At 32.3% G+C, this 18,850-nt stretch overlaps 1 protein-coding gene across 1 annotated transcript; it reads left to right on the top strand.

Annotated features, from left to right (window-relative positions):
• Positions 1–5,282: 5,282 nt before the first annotated feature.
• LOC111085273 lies at positions 5,283–11,437 on the top strand. The gene is made up of 2 exons (XM_022383053.1): positions 5,283–5,664; positions 10,168–11,437. The coding sequence occupies exons 1-2, from the start codon at positions 5,644–5,646 to the stop codon at positions 11,311–11,313; spliced, it is 1,167 nt and encodes a 388-aa protein (XP_022238761.1). The 5' UTR covers positions 5,283–5,643; the 3' UTR covers positions 11,314–11,437.
• Positions 11,438–18,850: the final 7,413 nt, after the last annotated feature.

Here is an 18,850-nt window from a genome sequence, read left to right as displayed (position 1 = left end):
CATTAAAGGTCATTCTATCACCCTAATACCATATCAAAAACTCAAGTCTGAAATTACAAAGCAATCCACCATATATCTCTCACTTATACCAAACAAATCTTTTGACTGTTACTAAGAGCCTTATGCTATGTACCATTTTAAGACTTGTTCTATTTTTGTACAGGGTGCAGAGAATGCGAAACAAAACGAATGTTTAAAATAGAAGATGCCATAAAAAAGTTTGCATATCATTGCTCTAGATGGTAGTCTGTGATCATCTGGAACAGGAAGAATAGTAGTGGTCAAGTGTACTGGAGTTGGCAAGTAGAAAACTAGTAACCTACAACTGATGAAAGTGAAGTGGAAAAAAAGGCTAGGGTTAAAGAGTTCCAGTAAGTTTATGAGATTTACTAGGACTAAAACTGTAATGAGTATTGGGCATATTAACATATATACATAACTTCTGCATTTCATTTATATTATAGTTTTATGTAATCAATCACACTAAATATATAGAGAAATATTCCAAACTAAAATCTACACAGGCATAAGTTCAAGTGAACATCAAACATTTTCAGTCTACTCACCAATTTATTGGGAGGGATGGTCTTGAGTTTGGGTTAATATGAAGTCCATTCTTGACTCAATTGTTGACAGAGCAACTCGGACATACATACCCCTCTACATGAAGACGAGATCGCTGTTTTATATTGATTGTTATCAGAGCAGAAAACGTTGAAATGAAAAGCAAAAACATATCTATCGCCTTTATTGGTCAGGATATTCTTTGCGAACTAGCATCCACAAGTTCCCAAGAGGTTTGACTTGAATTATGCTTGAAGTGTTTTATCACTAGATAGTTCTACGAGCTTTTATTGAGCTGCCGTTGACGGATGAGAAGTGATGATGCTATTAAATGAATTCCAGATCCAATTATGTTCTTCTATTGATTTTTTGAAATGATCTGCAAACTGACACTGAAGTTTTTCAACATGAATAGAAACAACGTCACAAATAAGATATTATGATTTAACTCACTTTCTTCCACTTACTTTCTTTATTGAAGAAAGGAAACATTTCACAGTTTCCCTTCTCAAACTTCAGGATTTTTACGAAATGAAAACACTTTATCACTAAACTACAAAATATTGCTATTCCGACCTTGCAGTGACAAGTTAAGGTCGTTGAATTTATCGAAAATATCAGATATGTAGCACAGTACTGAAAGCCACTTTTCATCCATAAAATATGGTGCTAGTTTGGGGTTGCAGTCTAACAAATGTAAATAGGAAGTTTATATTTCAGCTACAATGTGACTGAATACCTTTCAGCGAGAACGCCACAGGAACTTGTAGTAAGTGGATCCAATTTTTCCATAAAGAATGGAAAACAGCCTTCTGTTCAACGCTATTGATACCAGAAAGTTCACAATCTTGTAGCACTTTGTTTGCTTCTGGCTGAAATGTCTTTGAAGTTAGTGCTTCCTTGTGTATGATGCAATGTGTAAACGTTACACATGGAGCAAGAGCAAGAAAGGTTCTTCTGAACTAACTGAAGTCGTTATTTCAGAAGCTTAATGAGAAAGAGTACAAGATACATCTTAGTCCAATATGATCTGAATGGCTACTTCAATGATCGTGCATATCTCTTCCAAATCCATTCTACACATTGATACTATTTCTTCTTGACAGTTTTGTTCATATTTTTATTTCTGTAAAATATTCTGCTTTTTTTATACTACACAAATAAACGTGTGTATGCCAGCAATAGTGACTTGTAACCTTCCACACTATTCCGTGAAATTTTAGGGATGTCTGCGTGTGGTGAGGTATAGTATATAAATCTACAGTGAACATAAATTATCTGACCATGTGACTGTTAAAACTAGCATGTATCAATTTAATTTTTCTTTTTTCACTGTATCAAATATTGTTTTGCTTATTGCTTGGAAATTAGATTCTAAGCTATTTTGCAAATTAGAGTCCTTTAAATACTTTTCTCAATGTTGTTTGTCAATTCAGAAATCAGTTAATATCTTAACAGAAATACAGAGCACCTTTCAGATGTAGAGTGTACATACGTATCAATTTAAAAATGTAAGTAACATATAAAAACTCTAACACTGTATTCACAAGTTTTAACTCAAAAATATTTCAGAATTAACAATTTGTAGCATTTACTTAGTGTAGTTCAGAAATAAAAAACAATACCAATATTCAAACTTTCATTCCTGCGCATCTCTGAGAAGGTTTTACCTGTAAACAACGCATTTATCGATTTTTTTAGAATTTTTCTGCCTGCCCCAAACAACAGATTTGTATTTGCTAAGAAATTATCACCTCTTGATAATATAATTATCCGTGTCTTGTTTCTCACGTGATTTTTCTTCTCTCTTAGTGGTGCTATTACTAAATGTTTTCATTCTCACTCTTTAATAATGCCATAGCTACTGGTCTAAGCAAGTACTAATGAAGAACAGCTTTAAAACTAACTACATGGAACGTTTAAATACTATTGGATAGAACAGATTATAAACTCTAATCAAAAACATCTTAGGTGTGAAAAAAAAAAGGTGCAGCCAAAAAGGAATGAGCGTACAACTTAAAAGAATGAAATCAAAATTGCCGGTCAAACTGGTAACTACACTTATAGCATTGATAAAGATTTTACAGCAAATATTTATTCATTAGTCAGTCAGGCCGCATTTTCTGTTGAACTTTGGGCATGATGGTGGATAAAATAAAATACACTAACAAATGAATGCCAACATCTTTTTAGTTGTGAACCCCTTATAGACGACCATAGTTCTGAGCACCTATTACATTAAAGGTTTCCTTCCTTTCTTGAAGGAAAATCATGTAGTATCCCTTTAGATACCATATAAGTTCAAACTCCTGTTTTGTTTATTGACACAACAGAATTGGGCAGTAGGCACATCTTGTTTGGTGAGATTCAAGTATGCTGAAGCAATAGTTATATGCTTATATGATTCTCCATTGTAGTCATCGTGTAGGACTCTCCGCTAAAGTGGACATGGGTCAGGCCTGGGGCAACAATGCTATGGACATGGAGTGCTTTAACTGTCAATTCTGGCTACTGTAAACACAGAAACGTGTAAGATTGGTAAGTGTGCTGCGGAACTTAATGATTTATATCTCGTAAGGCTACGTAAAATGTTTTTAAGATTTCCAAATGGTACAATAACTACAATGGAGAGTCTTACCCAGTGACCACAATGGAGAGTCCTACGAAATGACCACAATGGAGAGGTCTACACAATGACCACAATGGAGAGTCCTACAACATGACCACAATGGAGAGTCCTAAACAATGCTACACAATGATTACAATGTTATCGTTCATTATTGAGTAGATCAATTTCTCCAGAAGATAAAAGAGTTTATTCCAGAAAGTAAAAAAAATAAGTAAACACAAAAAATGACTGTATTAGCTAGCATACACTTTACTAGATAGAATTCTGGTCATGACACCAAAACTTTATGATTCATTCCAACTGTGGTAAACCTACTTGGTTGTCACAAACTGAGAAAATGAATGTTCTTATATAAAGTACATATGCTATGGATGTTTAAGCAACACATAAAGCTTGACTCTTGTTTTCAATTATTTAACAATCTTTATTAAACAGGCACAGAGATGAAGAAAAGCAGGTGATATAGGTTAGCATGCAGGATTGTGAATATAATGTTCCATGGTTCATGTCCAGTTACCGAAAAGTTGCACTTTACACCTGTAGGCCGTTACTATTATGTAAGTGGTGGTCACATCCCACTATTTGATTAGAGTAGCACAAGTCTTTGCAGTGGAGTTGTTGACTAGCTGCCATCCCTCTAGTCTATCAACTCAAAACTGGAAACAGCTAGCAAGCACTGTTTTTTTTGTTTTTTGTTTTTTGCAGCTTTGCGTGAATATCAAACTTAACAACTTCAGTAGCAGAGCTGGTGCCAAAAGTAATTAATCATGTACATTGAGTGTACCAATTTTTGTAATTAAAAATTCTCTCTGTCTTCATTTTCAAGTTAGATAACGAGTGCATTTACTTTTACATGAGACTATAGACTTTACTTTCCATAACGGCTATTTATACATGTTTTAATTTGAGATAAAGTCTCTGAGTTAGTGTTCACTTCGTTATGATGAATGTGACGTGCTACATTACGTGAATATTCTTCTTTCTTTGTTTAGTTCTGCTATGAATATTGTATATTTTCTTTTTTACATAAAGTATTTTTGTTTGTATTTCAATTTGCCTTCAATACTGCATTTTTTTTTCATTTTGACAAGAAAATAATGTTTTCGTTTTAATATGAATATATCTGTTTACATGTTGAAGAACGCTGTATGTATATTAATATCTATGTATATTCTAATTTTGGCATGAAAACAAAGACGTATATAAAGTTTGTATTTTCATATGATGAAGGTTAGTGTAGATCTATTCATTGTTGTGGATTTGTATCACAAACATGAAGGATTTTTTTAAAAATCTAAAATATGACAAAAGATAGATTTTCACTCTTCGCAAAATAACTAATGCCATCTATAAATAATATTATTTTTTAATATTAATCTATCTTATAATGATAAAATGGCAATACTGCAAAGTGAAGTTGTTTAAAGGTTGTGCTCACACAGAAAAATTGGTGAAAATTAGCAAAAGTTATTTTTAACTTTGCATAATTGCACAAGTGAGTCAACATAGGATATGGTACACCTAGAAAAAATAAAGATATGGAAAGCTCATTTCTGCAAATGTACCCTAATGTGGTTCCATTATAATCGAAACCGTATTCTTAAGTAAATATTTAGTTTCTGACGTTTACTTCAGGCAAACTTCACAACTTTTGTTCTTTGGAACTTGTTTTTTGCGAATGTTTAAATGATGCCTAGGCCTAACTTACCAGTTTATTCCATGGGTAAAACAATAATCCTTTAGATATTCTCTTATTCACAACTGAGAGTCGATATAAGTTCTACTTTAAAGTGGAAAACGATATCACTATCATTCTTGTATTTTTATTGTTGTCCTTTAATATAACATACCACGCATATATGATATATATATATATACGTATATTTTTGTAAGACTATTATAACCATTAACCTATGCGTGTTAAGCCTAATTTCTTTTCGGCTTTCCAGCTTCAGTCAGTGTAATAGGGCATTAACCCTCCTGTAATCCAATCACTACATTGAGAATTTGTAATCCCACCTGTCCGCAACCGACTTGTTACTTTCTTACAAACCACTCATTGCACGGGTGACAGTTTCGTAGACACCGTCGAAACTAAAGCAGTGAAAGCTCTTAGCACCTGACCCTCCGATATTCCAGCAAGGGTCCACCGACCACTAGGACCATTTTAGTAGGACAATCAAGACGACGTTCACTGTTGAGCAGTGGAAATGTGCATCAAGAAACTGACTTTGGATTTATAACATTATCGTTTCGGGTAAAGACAAATTACGACGAACTTCTGTATATAGACAGAACCAGCACTTCTATTATAAACTTTTTGTTTAACAAATAATTTCTGTAACTATAATACCGAATTGCTTCGATATTACTGACTTCATGGTTAATGGCAAATTAAGCAACTTCTAAATACAAAGTGTAATTGGTGCTTGACAAAAGAAGAAAAGAACATGGGTGGACCGCTCTACGAGGTAAGATTTTCGTTTTTAGCTACCAGATGTATAATTCAAAGCTGCAAAGTTAGTATAGTGAAAATGTGATCACTTTACTTATATATTTTGAGGAAACCAAAAACAGTTTCGTATCTGGTTTATAACCAAAGTACAATAAATTGATTAAAAATGTTACTATTGTTAGTGACAGACAGGTCGTGAACTAACCTTCTTAACTTCCAGACAAGTTTTGTAGTCTAGTCTCTTTTTAAATTACTATGTATAGGTAACAGTATTTAGATACGTTTTAAGCCAAATACATAGAAAGATAGGTGCATTTTAATGTATTGTCTAAAAATAATAATCATGACCATATAGCAGAGAATGTACTTCAGAATATAAAAATGAAACATATTTTCAATCCGTTATATCAAATCGCTGAAACAACTGTTTCAAAGCATACATTAGCCTAGGCTTAGTGTAGCTGAACCAGCAATGCACGTTGAATTTTGCCTGTGGTCAACAACAAACAAAAAACAAGTTAAACAAGCAAAAGTTATAGGGTAGAACCTGAAAGTTTAGAACGTACTTCATGTTTGAGTAGGTTTGTTGAACAGAAGAAATGTATGCGCACGTGCCCTGGAATCATAAGTGACTTCAAGTACACGTATATATATATATAATTTGATAGCTTCGAACAAAATTATTAACTATATAAATGTAGGCAGTACGGAGGTCACGGTACAACCTAATTGTGCAAGAGTGTTAAATTATGTAATATATTAATGGGAGGTACGTTCATTTTTTCTTTTCCTCTCTGCTCTGGTACTAGAAGTTGTGAGGAAATTTCTATTTAGAGTATAAAAAGAAAGTTTAACAAATAAAAATGATCTTAAATCAAACTATGAGTCTTAACTCACAACTAATAACGTATAGTCATTTGTGTTAGGTAATGTGTAAATGTTATGGATCCCCCTTTGGGTCAACGATAAGTTTACGAATGTACCATGCTAAAACCCAGGGTTTGATTGGACCATGGTATACAGAGTGCACTTAGCCCATTGACAACAGCAGAAAAAGCTAGAGTCCGGAAACAAATATTTTGTAACAATTTTGAAGAAAGCGCAATCAAATGTATAAGTGATTTGGTTATTTGTGATAGTTATATAAGCAAGTTATATAAGTAAGTTATATAAACAGAAAATAAATATGGATAGAAAGAATAATACCGATTCTTCCTTTAAAGTGAAGTTAGGCAGTGTATTCAACATATGAATTAAGTTTACTATGGACTTCTCCTGCTATTTTTTTTACTTCAAGATGACGTATCAGGCTCCGTGTGGCAAGGGGCGGAGAACCATGAATCCTTAAATTTACAGTTTAGGCACGCTAACCATTAGGCTAAGCCGGCCCAGTTTCATTAGTGTTACAGAAACTGTTAAAAGTTGTTTTCATTAGTAGGTCGTGACACTTGGTGGGTGTTTTAGACCATGTATCTGTGATATATGTGAATGTTTCTTTATGGGCAGTGGCAGCCTATAGTAGCGATGGTTGATATATCTCGACGTTTCAGGTAACTTCAGACCTGAAGAGATGAAACGAAAGTTACCCAAAACGTCCAGATGCATCAACCATCGCTAACACAGGGAGGCGTTGCCTGTACAGTCACGTTGTTCAAATTTATCGCCAAACAGAAAATAGTCATTCTTAACATTTATTGTTTGATCTATTAGAAAGACTGTAACGTATGCTCATTGTTTTGATTATAATTATTAAATAAAATGTAAAGGAAAAAAGTTGAAAGTGGGTAAGAACTTGTTTTATTCAAAATACACATTTTGACCACATATTTTGCCATCTTCTAGCACAAATATGAAAATACAGACATCAACAACAACTAGTCCGACTTGTACATAATTTTCGTAATTTATTTTTTTAAATAATTATAAGTTAACATCAAGTATTTTGTTATTAAAGCTTTTTTTATATTTTTCTTGCATTAAAGTTACTTTCATTCGATATGATTTTTAGATTATTTTCTTCGAACTGAAGTCTGTTATGAGTGAAATGCTCATGAATAAGTTAAATGGTCTGGAATGTCCCTTAACTCTGCTGTTTAAGTAACGTCCAGTTTCTCCTGTGTATAAATTATCCCATTATTTATAGCTGAATGTATAACTACTTGCATGATTGTAAGGATCTTTATAAACTTTCTTTAATAACTGCTAAATATTTTTACCTTTATTATTAATTTTGTTTTAAACTTCTCCAGATTTGAATAAGAAATTGTGTAACATATCCGTATGTTGGTAAAATTGTATTAAGTTTTAGATTCATAGAGTTCTCTTTAATAGATTACCTCCTAGCGGCTCAGTGGTAAGTCTGCGGGCTTACAACGCCAAAAAATCGGGTTTCGTTACTTGTAGTAGGCAGAGCACAAATAGCCTATTGAGTAGCTGCAAACAAAACAAACCTTAATAGTTTTATTTTCGTGTTTACTATTTGGAATTTTCTTTTTATGTTTAATGAATGTATATATTTGATTTGTGGCTTTGTAAATATGACAGTTTTTTTGTTGTTGTTGTTTCAAAATTACAGAAATATTTTTTTTTGTATTTAGATTGTTATTAATATTTAACTGGAATACCATATTGTAGATGCACGCATGGGACTTTGGTTTTAGCGAACGGGATGACTTAAATTATATATGATACTAGTGGTTTTTGCAGGATTTACGAGATACGTTCGAGTTTAAAACTTTCCTCATTTATGTTTATTTTAATATTTAAAAATACGAGTATTGTTTTGTATTTTGTTTTTCATATGTAAATATTATACGTGGGTAAACATTATTCACATAATTTCAAAATAATATCTAATTCTCGTCTACTAAAAAAACCGCAAAACAGTTCAAAGATGTAGTGGTACCAGTATGTAGGTGGATTTAGCTCCGGTGGTTCTATGTTAATCACAGAGCATGGGAAGTCCAACATCTTCAGGACTTGCAAAAGGTGTATGATTTAAAAAGTTTCTGTAGTAGTTCTGATGGAAACTATACGAAATTGATTTTCGAGTTTTTAAGGTATTTATTCTAGTGTTATATTAACTGCTTAATGCCTTAATGCATACTGATACAACATCAAAACTATTTTGTTTTTGTGTGTGTGTGTGATGTAAGCTATTTAGATAGTTTTCAATTCTAAAGTACATTTAGCTGCTTGTTTGTGTTCATTGGGTATTAGTTTTATTAGATACGCCACAAATTCAGATAACTGGTAGTTACAGATAGAATAAGTTAGAAGTGTAAGGCGAATGTATATTTGGGGTGCAAATAAGGTTAGGAAGGGCGTCTTCTTAAACAAGCATATAAGTCTTCATTGATAATTTTTTCTTTCTTTAATTGTAAAAGTCGATTATTTAGTTGTTTTCCATAACAACTTAAATGCTTAACTTATTCTAAAATAAATAATAATTTAAATGTCAATATATTAGTTGTTTATACGATTGTTTTTCCTTCTTTATTTACTTTTAATATTCTAGATTCGGGGGTAATTTTTGAATTCACTGAAAGCTTGTATTTCCTGTTTACTAATATTTTGTTTCATCTTATGAAGTTTAAGCAGGTGGTTTTCTTTTCCACAGAATGTTTTCTATACATATTGTTTTGCCTCAGCGGCTCAGCGGTAAATCCGAGAGCTTATAACACTAAAAATCAGGTTTCGATACCCGCATTAGGCAGCACACACAACTCATTGTGCAGATTTGTGCTTAACGACAAACAAAGAAACAAGAAAATCGATTTTATATATTACATTGTTCTTAAGAAGTTTTTGAAAGTAGACTTTAATAATATCATCTTGAAAAATTTCGTTGACAATTTTATCAATGTCATCGGATGCGGTGTTTATAGCATTGTTTCTGAACTACTCGTACTTCTTTAAGTGTTCAATGTATTTTGGCAATAACATGACAGCAGAAAATTCACAAGTGGCAATTTGTAATGTCGAAGTTTTAAATAATAGTTAATAATAAAACTCTTGTTAAATAGTTCATTTTTTTCCTGTTAGTAGAATTATTTATAGAAATTTAAATATTTCAAACTCTTATTCATGGTTTTAATTTTTAGGTCCTTCTAGAACAACCATTTATAACGTTTAAAGGCGTAAAATAGATTGAGAACTTGATATTATCAAGACATTTAAAACTACATTTTAGAAAGTAATACATATTGTGTCAGTGTCATTTTGAAGTTGAATAATTAGTTTAGTATAAAATAAACATATATATTGTACTATCAACTTAATAATTCTTTAGTAAACCAGTCCTTTTTATGTTAAAAAATATTAAGAAATAATTATACTATTTATTAATAATAAAACATCTTTAATGTTTTTTCACATTTATAACTTATCAAATTAGAAAAGAAAGAAATACTTAATAAGAATAGTTCTATTTGTTAACACACGATACTTTTCAGTATAACATATTTTTATATATCAAGTATCTAGTTTTACTTTACGAAAATTTTCTTAATTCTTTCAGGTTTCGTTTCTGTTCATACTAATAGCCTTCAGTAAAGGGCTCACACTTTCCATCACCACTGAACCACAACCTGACAAACAAGACGGCAGCCACAATAAACAGGAACAATCTCAGGTTCATAACAAAAATATTGACTTCCAAAAATCTAGGGGTTCTTCTTTTACTAGCGACATAAATCTAAACAAGTTCGAATATCAAAGAATATTTGGACCCAGAAAAAACCCAAAAGATAACAAAATAGGTTTCTCGTCGTCCTTCAATCATTTTCCAGAGCTTCCTACATTCACTAGCTTACAAGGAGCCCCGAAAGAAGACATTAACTCTTCTCTAACCAGAGCACCTACGAGGCCTAGCACAACATCAACTCGGTACAAATTTAACCCTTCACTAGTTACATACACCCAACTTCTTAGTATACGTGGGGAGCCTCGATATCAAAACAGAGGTGTAAGGTACGAAAAAAATAAATCTGAAGTTGTAAGCAATGGACCAGAGTACAGGACACAAGATCCAATTAAGCAAAATAGCAAAAATCACATAATAAGAAACTTAAACCAAGAACATAGCGCTAATAACTCTAATTCAAGGGAAAACTTGGGTGTCAGAGAGGATGTTCAACGAAAAGGACCACAATCACCTTACATACCACCAGAAGAAACAATTCATAGTATTCCTCGAAGAAAAACTACTACATCCCCACCTAAACAAGCTGACCCATTGATCTTGAAGACTCCAAGTCCCCCTAGTCTCCAACATATTAATGTTCGTCCACGACGTAAATTTTCTTCTTCACTTGAAGACGTAGAATACTTTCCAAAGTACGTAATCTTCAGACGCAACACAAAAGTCGAGGAGTACCCAAAGGTTTTCAAGTTTAATGAAAAACGAATAAACATTGTGGAATTTGATCGCGATAAGAAAAGCGGACGAATTGAAAATTTGGATAAAGGGGATATACTAGATCCCCATAACATTCCTCGCAGTAAATTTCTTATTTTTCATGGTGGTATCTATGATGAAGACGACACAATTCCAACCCGACGAAACTTTGGTGTTAGTCAAGAAGCTTTCAAGATTGTTCAAGGTTATTTTACAAACGAGGACCAAGCTCAGAATGATGGTCATGATTTCTATCAGCCTTTATAATATGAACTACTTTGATCACTACACTAATACATAGACAATTGAATCAATAATAATTTTAGGGAAAAGGAGCTGTGTAAGGTTTACCTTCTGCAAATCAAAATCTGTTTTTGATTGAAAATAAATAAACGAAAGTAGCAATATTTTACGTTTTATTTTCTGTTTATATGATATAAAAAACTTAATAACTTCCACGTATATTAACAAGTTGGCTGCCACATAATAAATTAAGTATCAATTAAAATTAAACATACAAAAGGTGTCGAGGAGCAGTCACAGTGTCCCAAAATCATATGCCACAACAGAAATTTGGTTTGAAACATAATTGTCTGTGACCTACCGGTGTGTCACGCGGCCCATAACTAAAAGTCAGTTGTGACCCACCGTTGAGATACATGACAGCCAACGTGTTAAATCAAGCTCCTTTCACAGGATTGAGAATTCTAATCAATAGTTCAAAGCTATTAGTACAACAGTAGCGTGTGCATAACATTTCTATTTAAAGCATCATAACTATTATGGTGTATAACACTTGTACTGGCAGAGCATAACCTTCATTGGTAATAACCAATATATGTTTGGTGATATATCACGATGTGACTGAAAAGAAAATTATACTAAACACTGTTCTTATTTGAAAACCGTACTGGGTAGGTATGAATTATGTGATTTAACTTATCATTGATACTATTATGATGTAGTATCGTACATATATTAGTACTAAATCTAAGCTAAAACATTCTACAGTTGTCTCGTAAACGACTTAATAGAGCTGAGTACGATATATTAAAACAATTTTGGATATAAAAATCAGCAAGTTACGTGACAAACACAGGTATATAAAATCGCTGTTGAACGGTGTGTATCAGAACTACATTTTGACATTATTTGGCGTTTGTAGTAGTGTGATGCCACTGAAAAGGGATCGTTTATGGGAAGGCCATGTAACAGCTCTTTCCGGCAAAAAATATTCATACACTCAGATCATGAAGATACCTCTTGTACTTAATGGCATTGGACAACAAAATAATATGGGTGAACTTTAGGAACCAGTATTATCCAGAAAGAGACCTGCAACAAGTCGTATCCCGTCTGTGGTAAGCAAAGTGCGTCGTCTTGCAACAGGTGAGAATCCACGAACACAAAGGTAAACATATAGCGAAGCATGGGTCAGAACGAAAGCACATTTCTGAAAATATACGTTTAGCAGTAGCTCTCTATACTAATATAATTTTCTCTTGTGTTTAGTGAATGAAACAATATAAAATAAAGAGTTTTATCAAAGATTTTTACCTGTTCTTTTAAATAAATGTTAACAAGTCGTACAATCAAATGCTACGTTAATAATTTAGTAATAAGTTCCTACAATGTACACTTGTTGAATCCAGCCCTTGACGAATGTTTGGTTGTTTGTTCGTTGTTAATCACAAAGCTACAAAATGGGTTATCTGTGCTGTGCCCAACTAGGGTATCAAAACCCGATTTTTAGCGTTATAAGCCCTCAGACTTGTTGCTGAGCCATAGAGGGCTCCTTAACGAGCTTGCAATTACTATTTTAGTTGACGTATTAAATACAAATAAATTTAAAGGCTGGTTTCACTGATTAGTGTTTTTCTTTAATTTTAAGCATACTCTCTTCAAAGTGTTCTATAATTCTTACTTTTCAAAAACTTACATTATCTCTGTATAGTTTTAATATTAACTTTGATATAACAAAGATCATGGATCTAATGTCTTTTAAAAGGAACAAAATAAACGCTTATATAAAATCACACGTGCGTACCAGGCTCCGTGTTTGTCGCGGTGCAATTGGACATTCAACAGTTACCGCATTTTAAAAAACATTATTTTATTAAGACTATATTGTTGATGTCAAGACTCACAAAGTATTTAAATAAATATGTTGAAATCAAACTTCGCCGACTTTATTGTTTTTCGTATGAAATGTTTCGCTTGCAGTAACTATACGAGTGACGGTTCGTCATTTTCATTCTGTTTCGTTTAGTAGTTTCCTTGTCCCTATACTTGTTTACCTTCGCCGTTTAAAAACGTTTCGCTCGGTAAACAGATATTTTCTCTTATGACCTTGTCCTCTTTAAAAGATAGTTTTTTAGAAAATAAAGATACGTGGAAACTCAATTTAAAAATTCATTGAGCAACTGAGCTGAATAGAATACACATTTACATTCTACAACCAGTAGGAAACCATATCAAGAACTCGTTTGTCACGATTCTATTTATTATGCAATTTTTGTGGTAACTGTTCTTCCTTGTGATATAGGTAAATACTCGTACAAAACCAGTATTTAAAAAAAATGCGCGAAATATATCTTGAAAAGTTATATTTATTGCCCCACCCCTTTCAGTGGGTCAGTTATAAGTTCACGAACTTACAAAGCTAAAATCCGTGATTCGATTCCCCTATGTATTTATTTTGTACTTGAGCGCATAAGTCTGCAGATCTATAATGCTAGAAACAGGGTTTCGATACTCGTAGGAGGCACAGCACAGATAATCCATTGTGTAGCTTTATGCTTAACTACAAACAAATAATTGAGCGCAATACGAGCTGCAGCTACCCTAAGGAACCGGTTTAACCTCTTTTAGGTCCACTGCAAGTACAGTAATCAAGATCAGTATAAGGATCTATTTAGTGTTAATATTAAAGACATTGGGAGTATAGACGATAAAGTTGTATATTTGAAAAGCCCACGTTGAATACACATTCTTCCGTAGAAGAACATCAAAAAGTTATGTTGCAATAATTTAAAAACAAAATACAAAGGCTGTAGCCTTGGATACTTTTACGAAAAAAAATTAAGTGAAAGTAAATGTAAAAATGTGAAAGTAAAAACAATTAACACTCTGGACTTTTGAAGTGAAAGTAAAAACAATTAACACTCTGGACTTTTGAAGATAGCATTTAATTTTTGAAAAGCCCAAATCGAATGCATGTTTTCTGCAAAAGATCATGAAAAACAATGATACAAAGATTTTTTAAACATACAAAGACTTGTTTATTTAGTGCGCGACATCACTTACAACATTGTTTAATCCACAATAGATCGTCAATCGAAAGAAAGAATGTGATAATTTAGCTTTAAAATGGCAGCGTACGTGTTATGTTTACTGTATGCGACAAAAGAATATCAGAACGCGTTCTTTCTATATTGCTTGGCGCCCTCCAGTGGTACAGCGGTATGTCTGCAGACTTACAACGCTAGAATCCGGGTTTCGATACCCGTGGTGGGCAGAGCACAGATAGCCCATTGTGTAGCTTTGTGCTTAACTTCAGACAAACAAACAAACAGGCCTGTTGTTTCAATTTCATCATAACCAACACTATCGATTAAATAAGTGTCGTGGAAATTAAAATATATTATACCTTCGTGTATGCCTTTTTTTAGTTTATTCAACAAATTATTTGTTTTTTGGATAAATCTCTTCTAGAATGTTAGAATAAACGAACAAGGTTAATGGAATAAATTGATAAATCTAATGTTAGTTTCTAGTAGGTATCGGTGAAGTAAATTTTAGTGCAGCGTGTTCTACTTCGAATACTATTCACGGATATTTGATGATGTCATGACATTGTATAAATGTTTCAAAGCCTCTTTTTCTCTTCTGATTTACCACATATTCATTTCAACACGAAAAGGTGGGGAATTATCACAGTAATACATAATAGGTTTTACATGCCTTAATGTTTTCTAAAATTAAATCAATCTAAAAGGATTACATTATAATGCACAACTAAATATGATAATCATTTATGTATTCGTTTTTTTCTTATTTGGTTTCATTCACAGAGATAACTAAAATTATTGACGAAGACTATTATGCCACGATAATAAGTTGGATTTATTAAAGATAATACAGCTTAAACTTGGACTTATCAAAGATAATACAGCTTTAACTTGGATTTATTAAAGATAATACAGCTTTAACTTGGATTTATCAAAGATAGTACAGATTAAAGTTGGATTTTTCATAGATAATATAGCTTTAACTTGTTGGATTTTTGGCCTATTAAGTTAAACGTCTGGGGAGTTTACACCAGTCAAAGTTTTTTTTTTGTTTATTAAACAACACAATGGGATATCTGCGCTTTGTCCACCGCGAGAAATCGAACCACGGATTTTAGCGTTGTAAGTCCGTAATCTTATCGCAGATCCATCGGGTGACCGCTTTTCATCTTCTAAACAATTCTAATTTCTAGCTACCACATTCTACTTGTTTGTCGTGATCAATAAACCTGTACGAGTGTTAGTTTTTGTGAGATACGCAATCTAGCCAAGGTGAAATAAATTTATTACCTCTGTGCTACTTTAGATATGTTTAAAATTATAGAGCAGAACAAACAAGACGAAAATATCAATAACATGAATCTATCTAGACTATAAACATGCAGGGGGTAGTAACAGCTGTCTTGGTCTTGATTTGTGGGCGCTGTTGAAAATGAAGGAAATTAAAATAAAATCAATATCTTATACCTTAACATTGGCTCAGCACTGCCTAATGGTTTGTTGGTCGGCTTGTATTGTTAATTTTTCCTAGATAATGGCTATATTTAAGAGAAAGTTATATTCATGAGAGTTTTTACACGTATTAAAATAACAGAAGTCCAAATAAGTTGTTTTTTTTCTGTTTTTTTTTACAAACGAAATACATTTATTAACTCTGTAACAACAAAATTTATTTCTGTTTTAAAGCCAGATAAATGTTTATTACACGAGTGTCCCATTAATATTGCTGGCTAACTATCATGCTCTGATTTAATAATTCACTTTTTAGTCTGCCAAAGACGACATGCAAGAACTTCTATGAAGTTCAATGTCAATTATATGTGACACATTTTTGTTGTTTTGCTGTGTGAATTTGTCCTGTGAATTTCAAATGAAGAAATCCACCAAGACGATTCTTTCTAAAAGGCAAAAACAAAACAAAAATAACTCACAATTTCATCGAAATTTTATATAAGAAACTGTCTTCCAATAATATTCGAGATCAGGGGCCAACATCGTTACATCCAGGAAGCCACAAATGAGTAAACATACTAATTACAAGATTTTTCAAAGCAAACCTACATAAGTAAGTTTAAAAAGGTGATTTACTATCAGCTTTCACAAACTAATCTAAATATTCAGAAGGTAAAAGAAATTTATGCCATGGTAAATCTCATTACTTACGTAAATTGTTTAGTGTTAAACTTGTTAACAAACAAGTCGAAAATATTAAGGTTGCGTAAAATAAATAAAAAACATGCGTTCTAATTGGATCTATAGACAAGAATACAAAATAACTTGTATGCATTGATTTTATGTTTACATCATTTCGAACAGCTAAGAAAAAAAAATCGGAACTAAAAAAATACTGTTTTAAATGATTAAAGGACAACAACTGTTGATTGTTTATAACGAACTATATATACTTTGAGATATTTTGATTGGATGTAAACAAAAAGCTTTTAATCAAAGTGAATTAACCAAGTACAAAATTTAGCTAAACTGAAATCAACTAATCAGAGTTACAAAATTTAAATTCGCATTCCGACATCAAATATCACAGTTTTCAACTGGAAAAAAGTAAAAACATATTTTACTGCATGTTTTAACTGATAGTCTCTTTCAAAACTATTGAACAAAATATTTTTTTTGTTTTGAATATAAAAGAAAATGAATTAATGAACAATTTATGTTGTCTGAATATAAAACTATGAAGTATCTGGCTCTCACTGTGTTATTATCATTATTTTATAACTTTTTTTAGTTTATGGATTTATTAAATAATAACACTTGATTATTTATTATAGAATTGCAAGTAGTTAAAACAATTTACACAGTCGTATATAATTATTTATAGATCCAGCCATTTAACACAATATTTTTAATTGAGCTTCTTACTGAATATAAAAAAGTAAAAATCCATCCTATAAATCAAAATTTTACAATAACATTACACGTGCTAGAGTTGGGGAACGTAAGTGCAGCAAGAAAACTTATCTCACGTAATTTTGTTTCTATATGCGAAACGCCAAAAGTATTATTTCTGTTTGATTTCATAAACAAATTGAAATCTGCTATCACTTCATCGATGGTTCTACTGTGAACTGAGCTCTAGTTCCTTATGTCTTCTATCTTCTGTCTGAACCTAAACGAACTCCAACAGATTCAGTGACGGGGTATACTTCTCAACACAATTATACTTCTGACATTTTATTAACTAGCTCATATTTTACTGAATAACATTTATAAAAGATCATTCGATAAAGTACCAGTTTCATATAGTATTAAGAACTTCTGCTAGTTAAGTAAATATAATTGAGGTCAGGCATTAATGATTAACTTCCTTGAAGAGTGGAGGTATTTATGATCTTGTAAGATATATCAAAGGTTTCTCTTAACAGAAAACGTCTGGGAAAGTACAATCAATTACAGGTCTATCAATGTAACAGTTTTTTTTTGTTTTTTTTTAGTGATAACGAATTCTGAATTCGGGGCAATGATTAAAATTCAATATTTATAAAAATAAGTAATTTTCTTATGGCATTGATGAAACGGTTAGTTTTTCAGCTTTCTAATGACACTAATAGAGTTTTTCAGGTGTTTGTTTTGGTATTCGTGTTATTTATTACTTATAATGAACGATATTACTCAAGAAGACTGCTACTGGTAAAAGTGTCATTTTGACTCAGGAAAGGAATTTCGACCGTCTTGATGAGTTAGTCGAGTACCAGAAAAACAGGATTTAGTAATGTGAGTTACAAAGTCATAAGTTTCTTATACAGAACTGGTGTTTAGGGTATTTGACTCGCAATCTGCTTATCACAGGTTCGATTGCTGTCACCAAGCATGCTTGCCCTTTAGGTCGTGAGGGTATTATAATGTGATGGTCAAAGAGTAGTCTACGAGTTGGCAATGGGTGGTATTGATTAGCTGCCTTCCCTCTAGTCTATCACTGCTAAATTAGGGACGGCAAGCACAGATAGCCCTCGTGTAGCTTTGCGCGAGATTCAAACCAATCTTATACAGAAACTCTAAACATTTAATTTATTGTGCAAAAATAATGTTATGGAATAAGATAATGACGGGTGAAATTGTTGAAAACACTTTGAAGGGTTTTATTAAAAATCTATCTGTAATGACTAGACTTAACCAGGTTCCCGGAGCTATTGCAGAAATCTGATGTGTAAAAATATGTATATTATCGCCACTTTTAATGAGTTTCTCGTTACATCCCAAAAATAATGTTCAATTTTAATCTCTTTTTTTCTTCAGAAATGATATAAAGTTGATGCATGCTTAAAGAGAAGAACAGGATGAATATTAACCGGTTTAAGTGATTTTAACTATGGAAAAGTGCTTATTCCTCAATTTAATTACAACTTGATTTTAAAAACTCGTTATTCAGAGGTCCATATTTATTGCATAAAATTGAATCATTTTATATTTTTGTGTGTTACAGCACTAAGAGTAAGGAACTGACCAAAAAACATTCAAAGTATTGTTGCGTCATCGAGATCACGTGACAATTCTCACGC

Source organism: Limulus polyphemus, unplaced genomic scaffold (genome assembly GCF_000517525.1).
Source record: "Limulus polyphemus unplaced genomic scaffold, Limulus_polyphemus-2.1.2 Scaffold304, whole genome shotgun sequence".
NCBI classification, from domain to species: domain Eukaryota; kingdom Metazoa; phylum Arthropoda; class Merostomata; order Xiphosura; family Limulidae; genus Limulus; species Limulus polyphemus.
The sequence above is the reverse complement of the archived record's forward strand: the minus strand, read 5'-3'. Positions and strand labels throughout refer to the sequence as shown.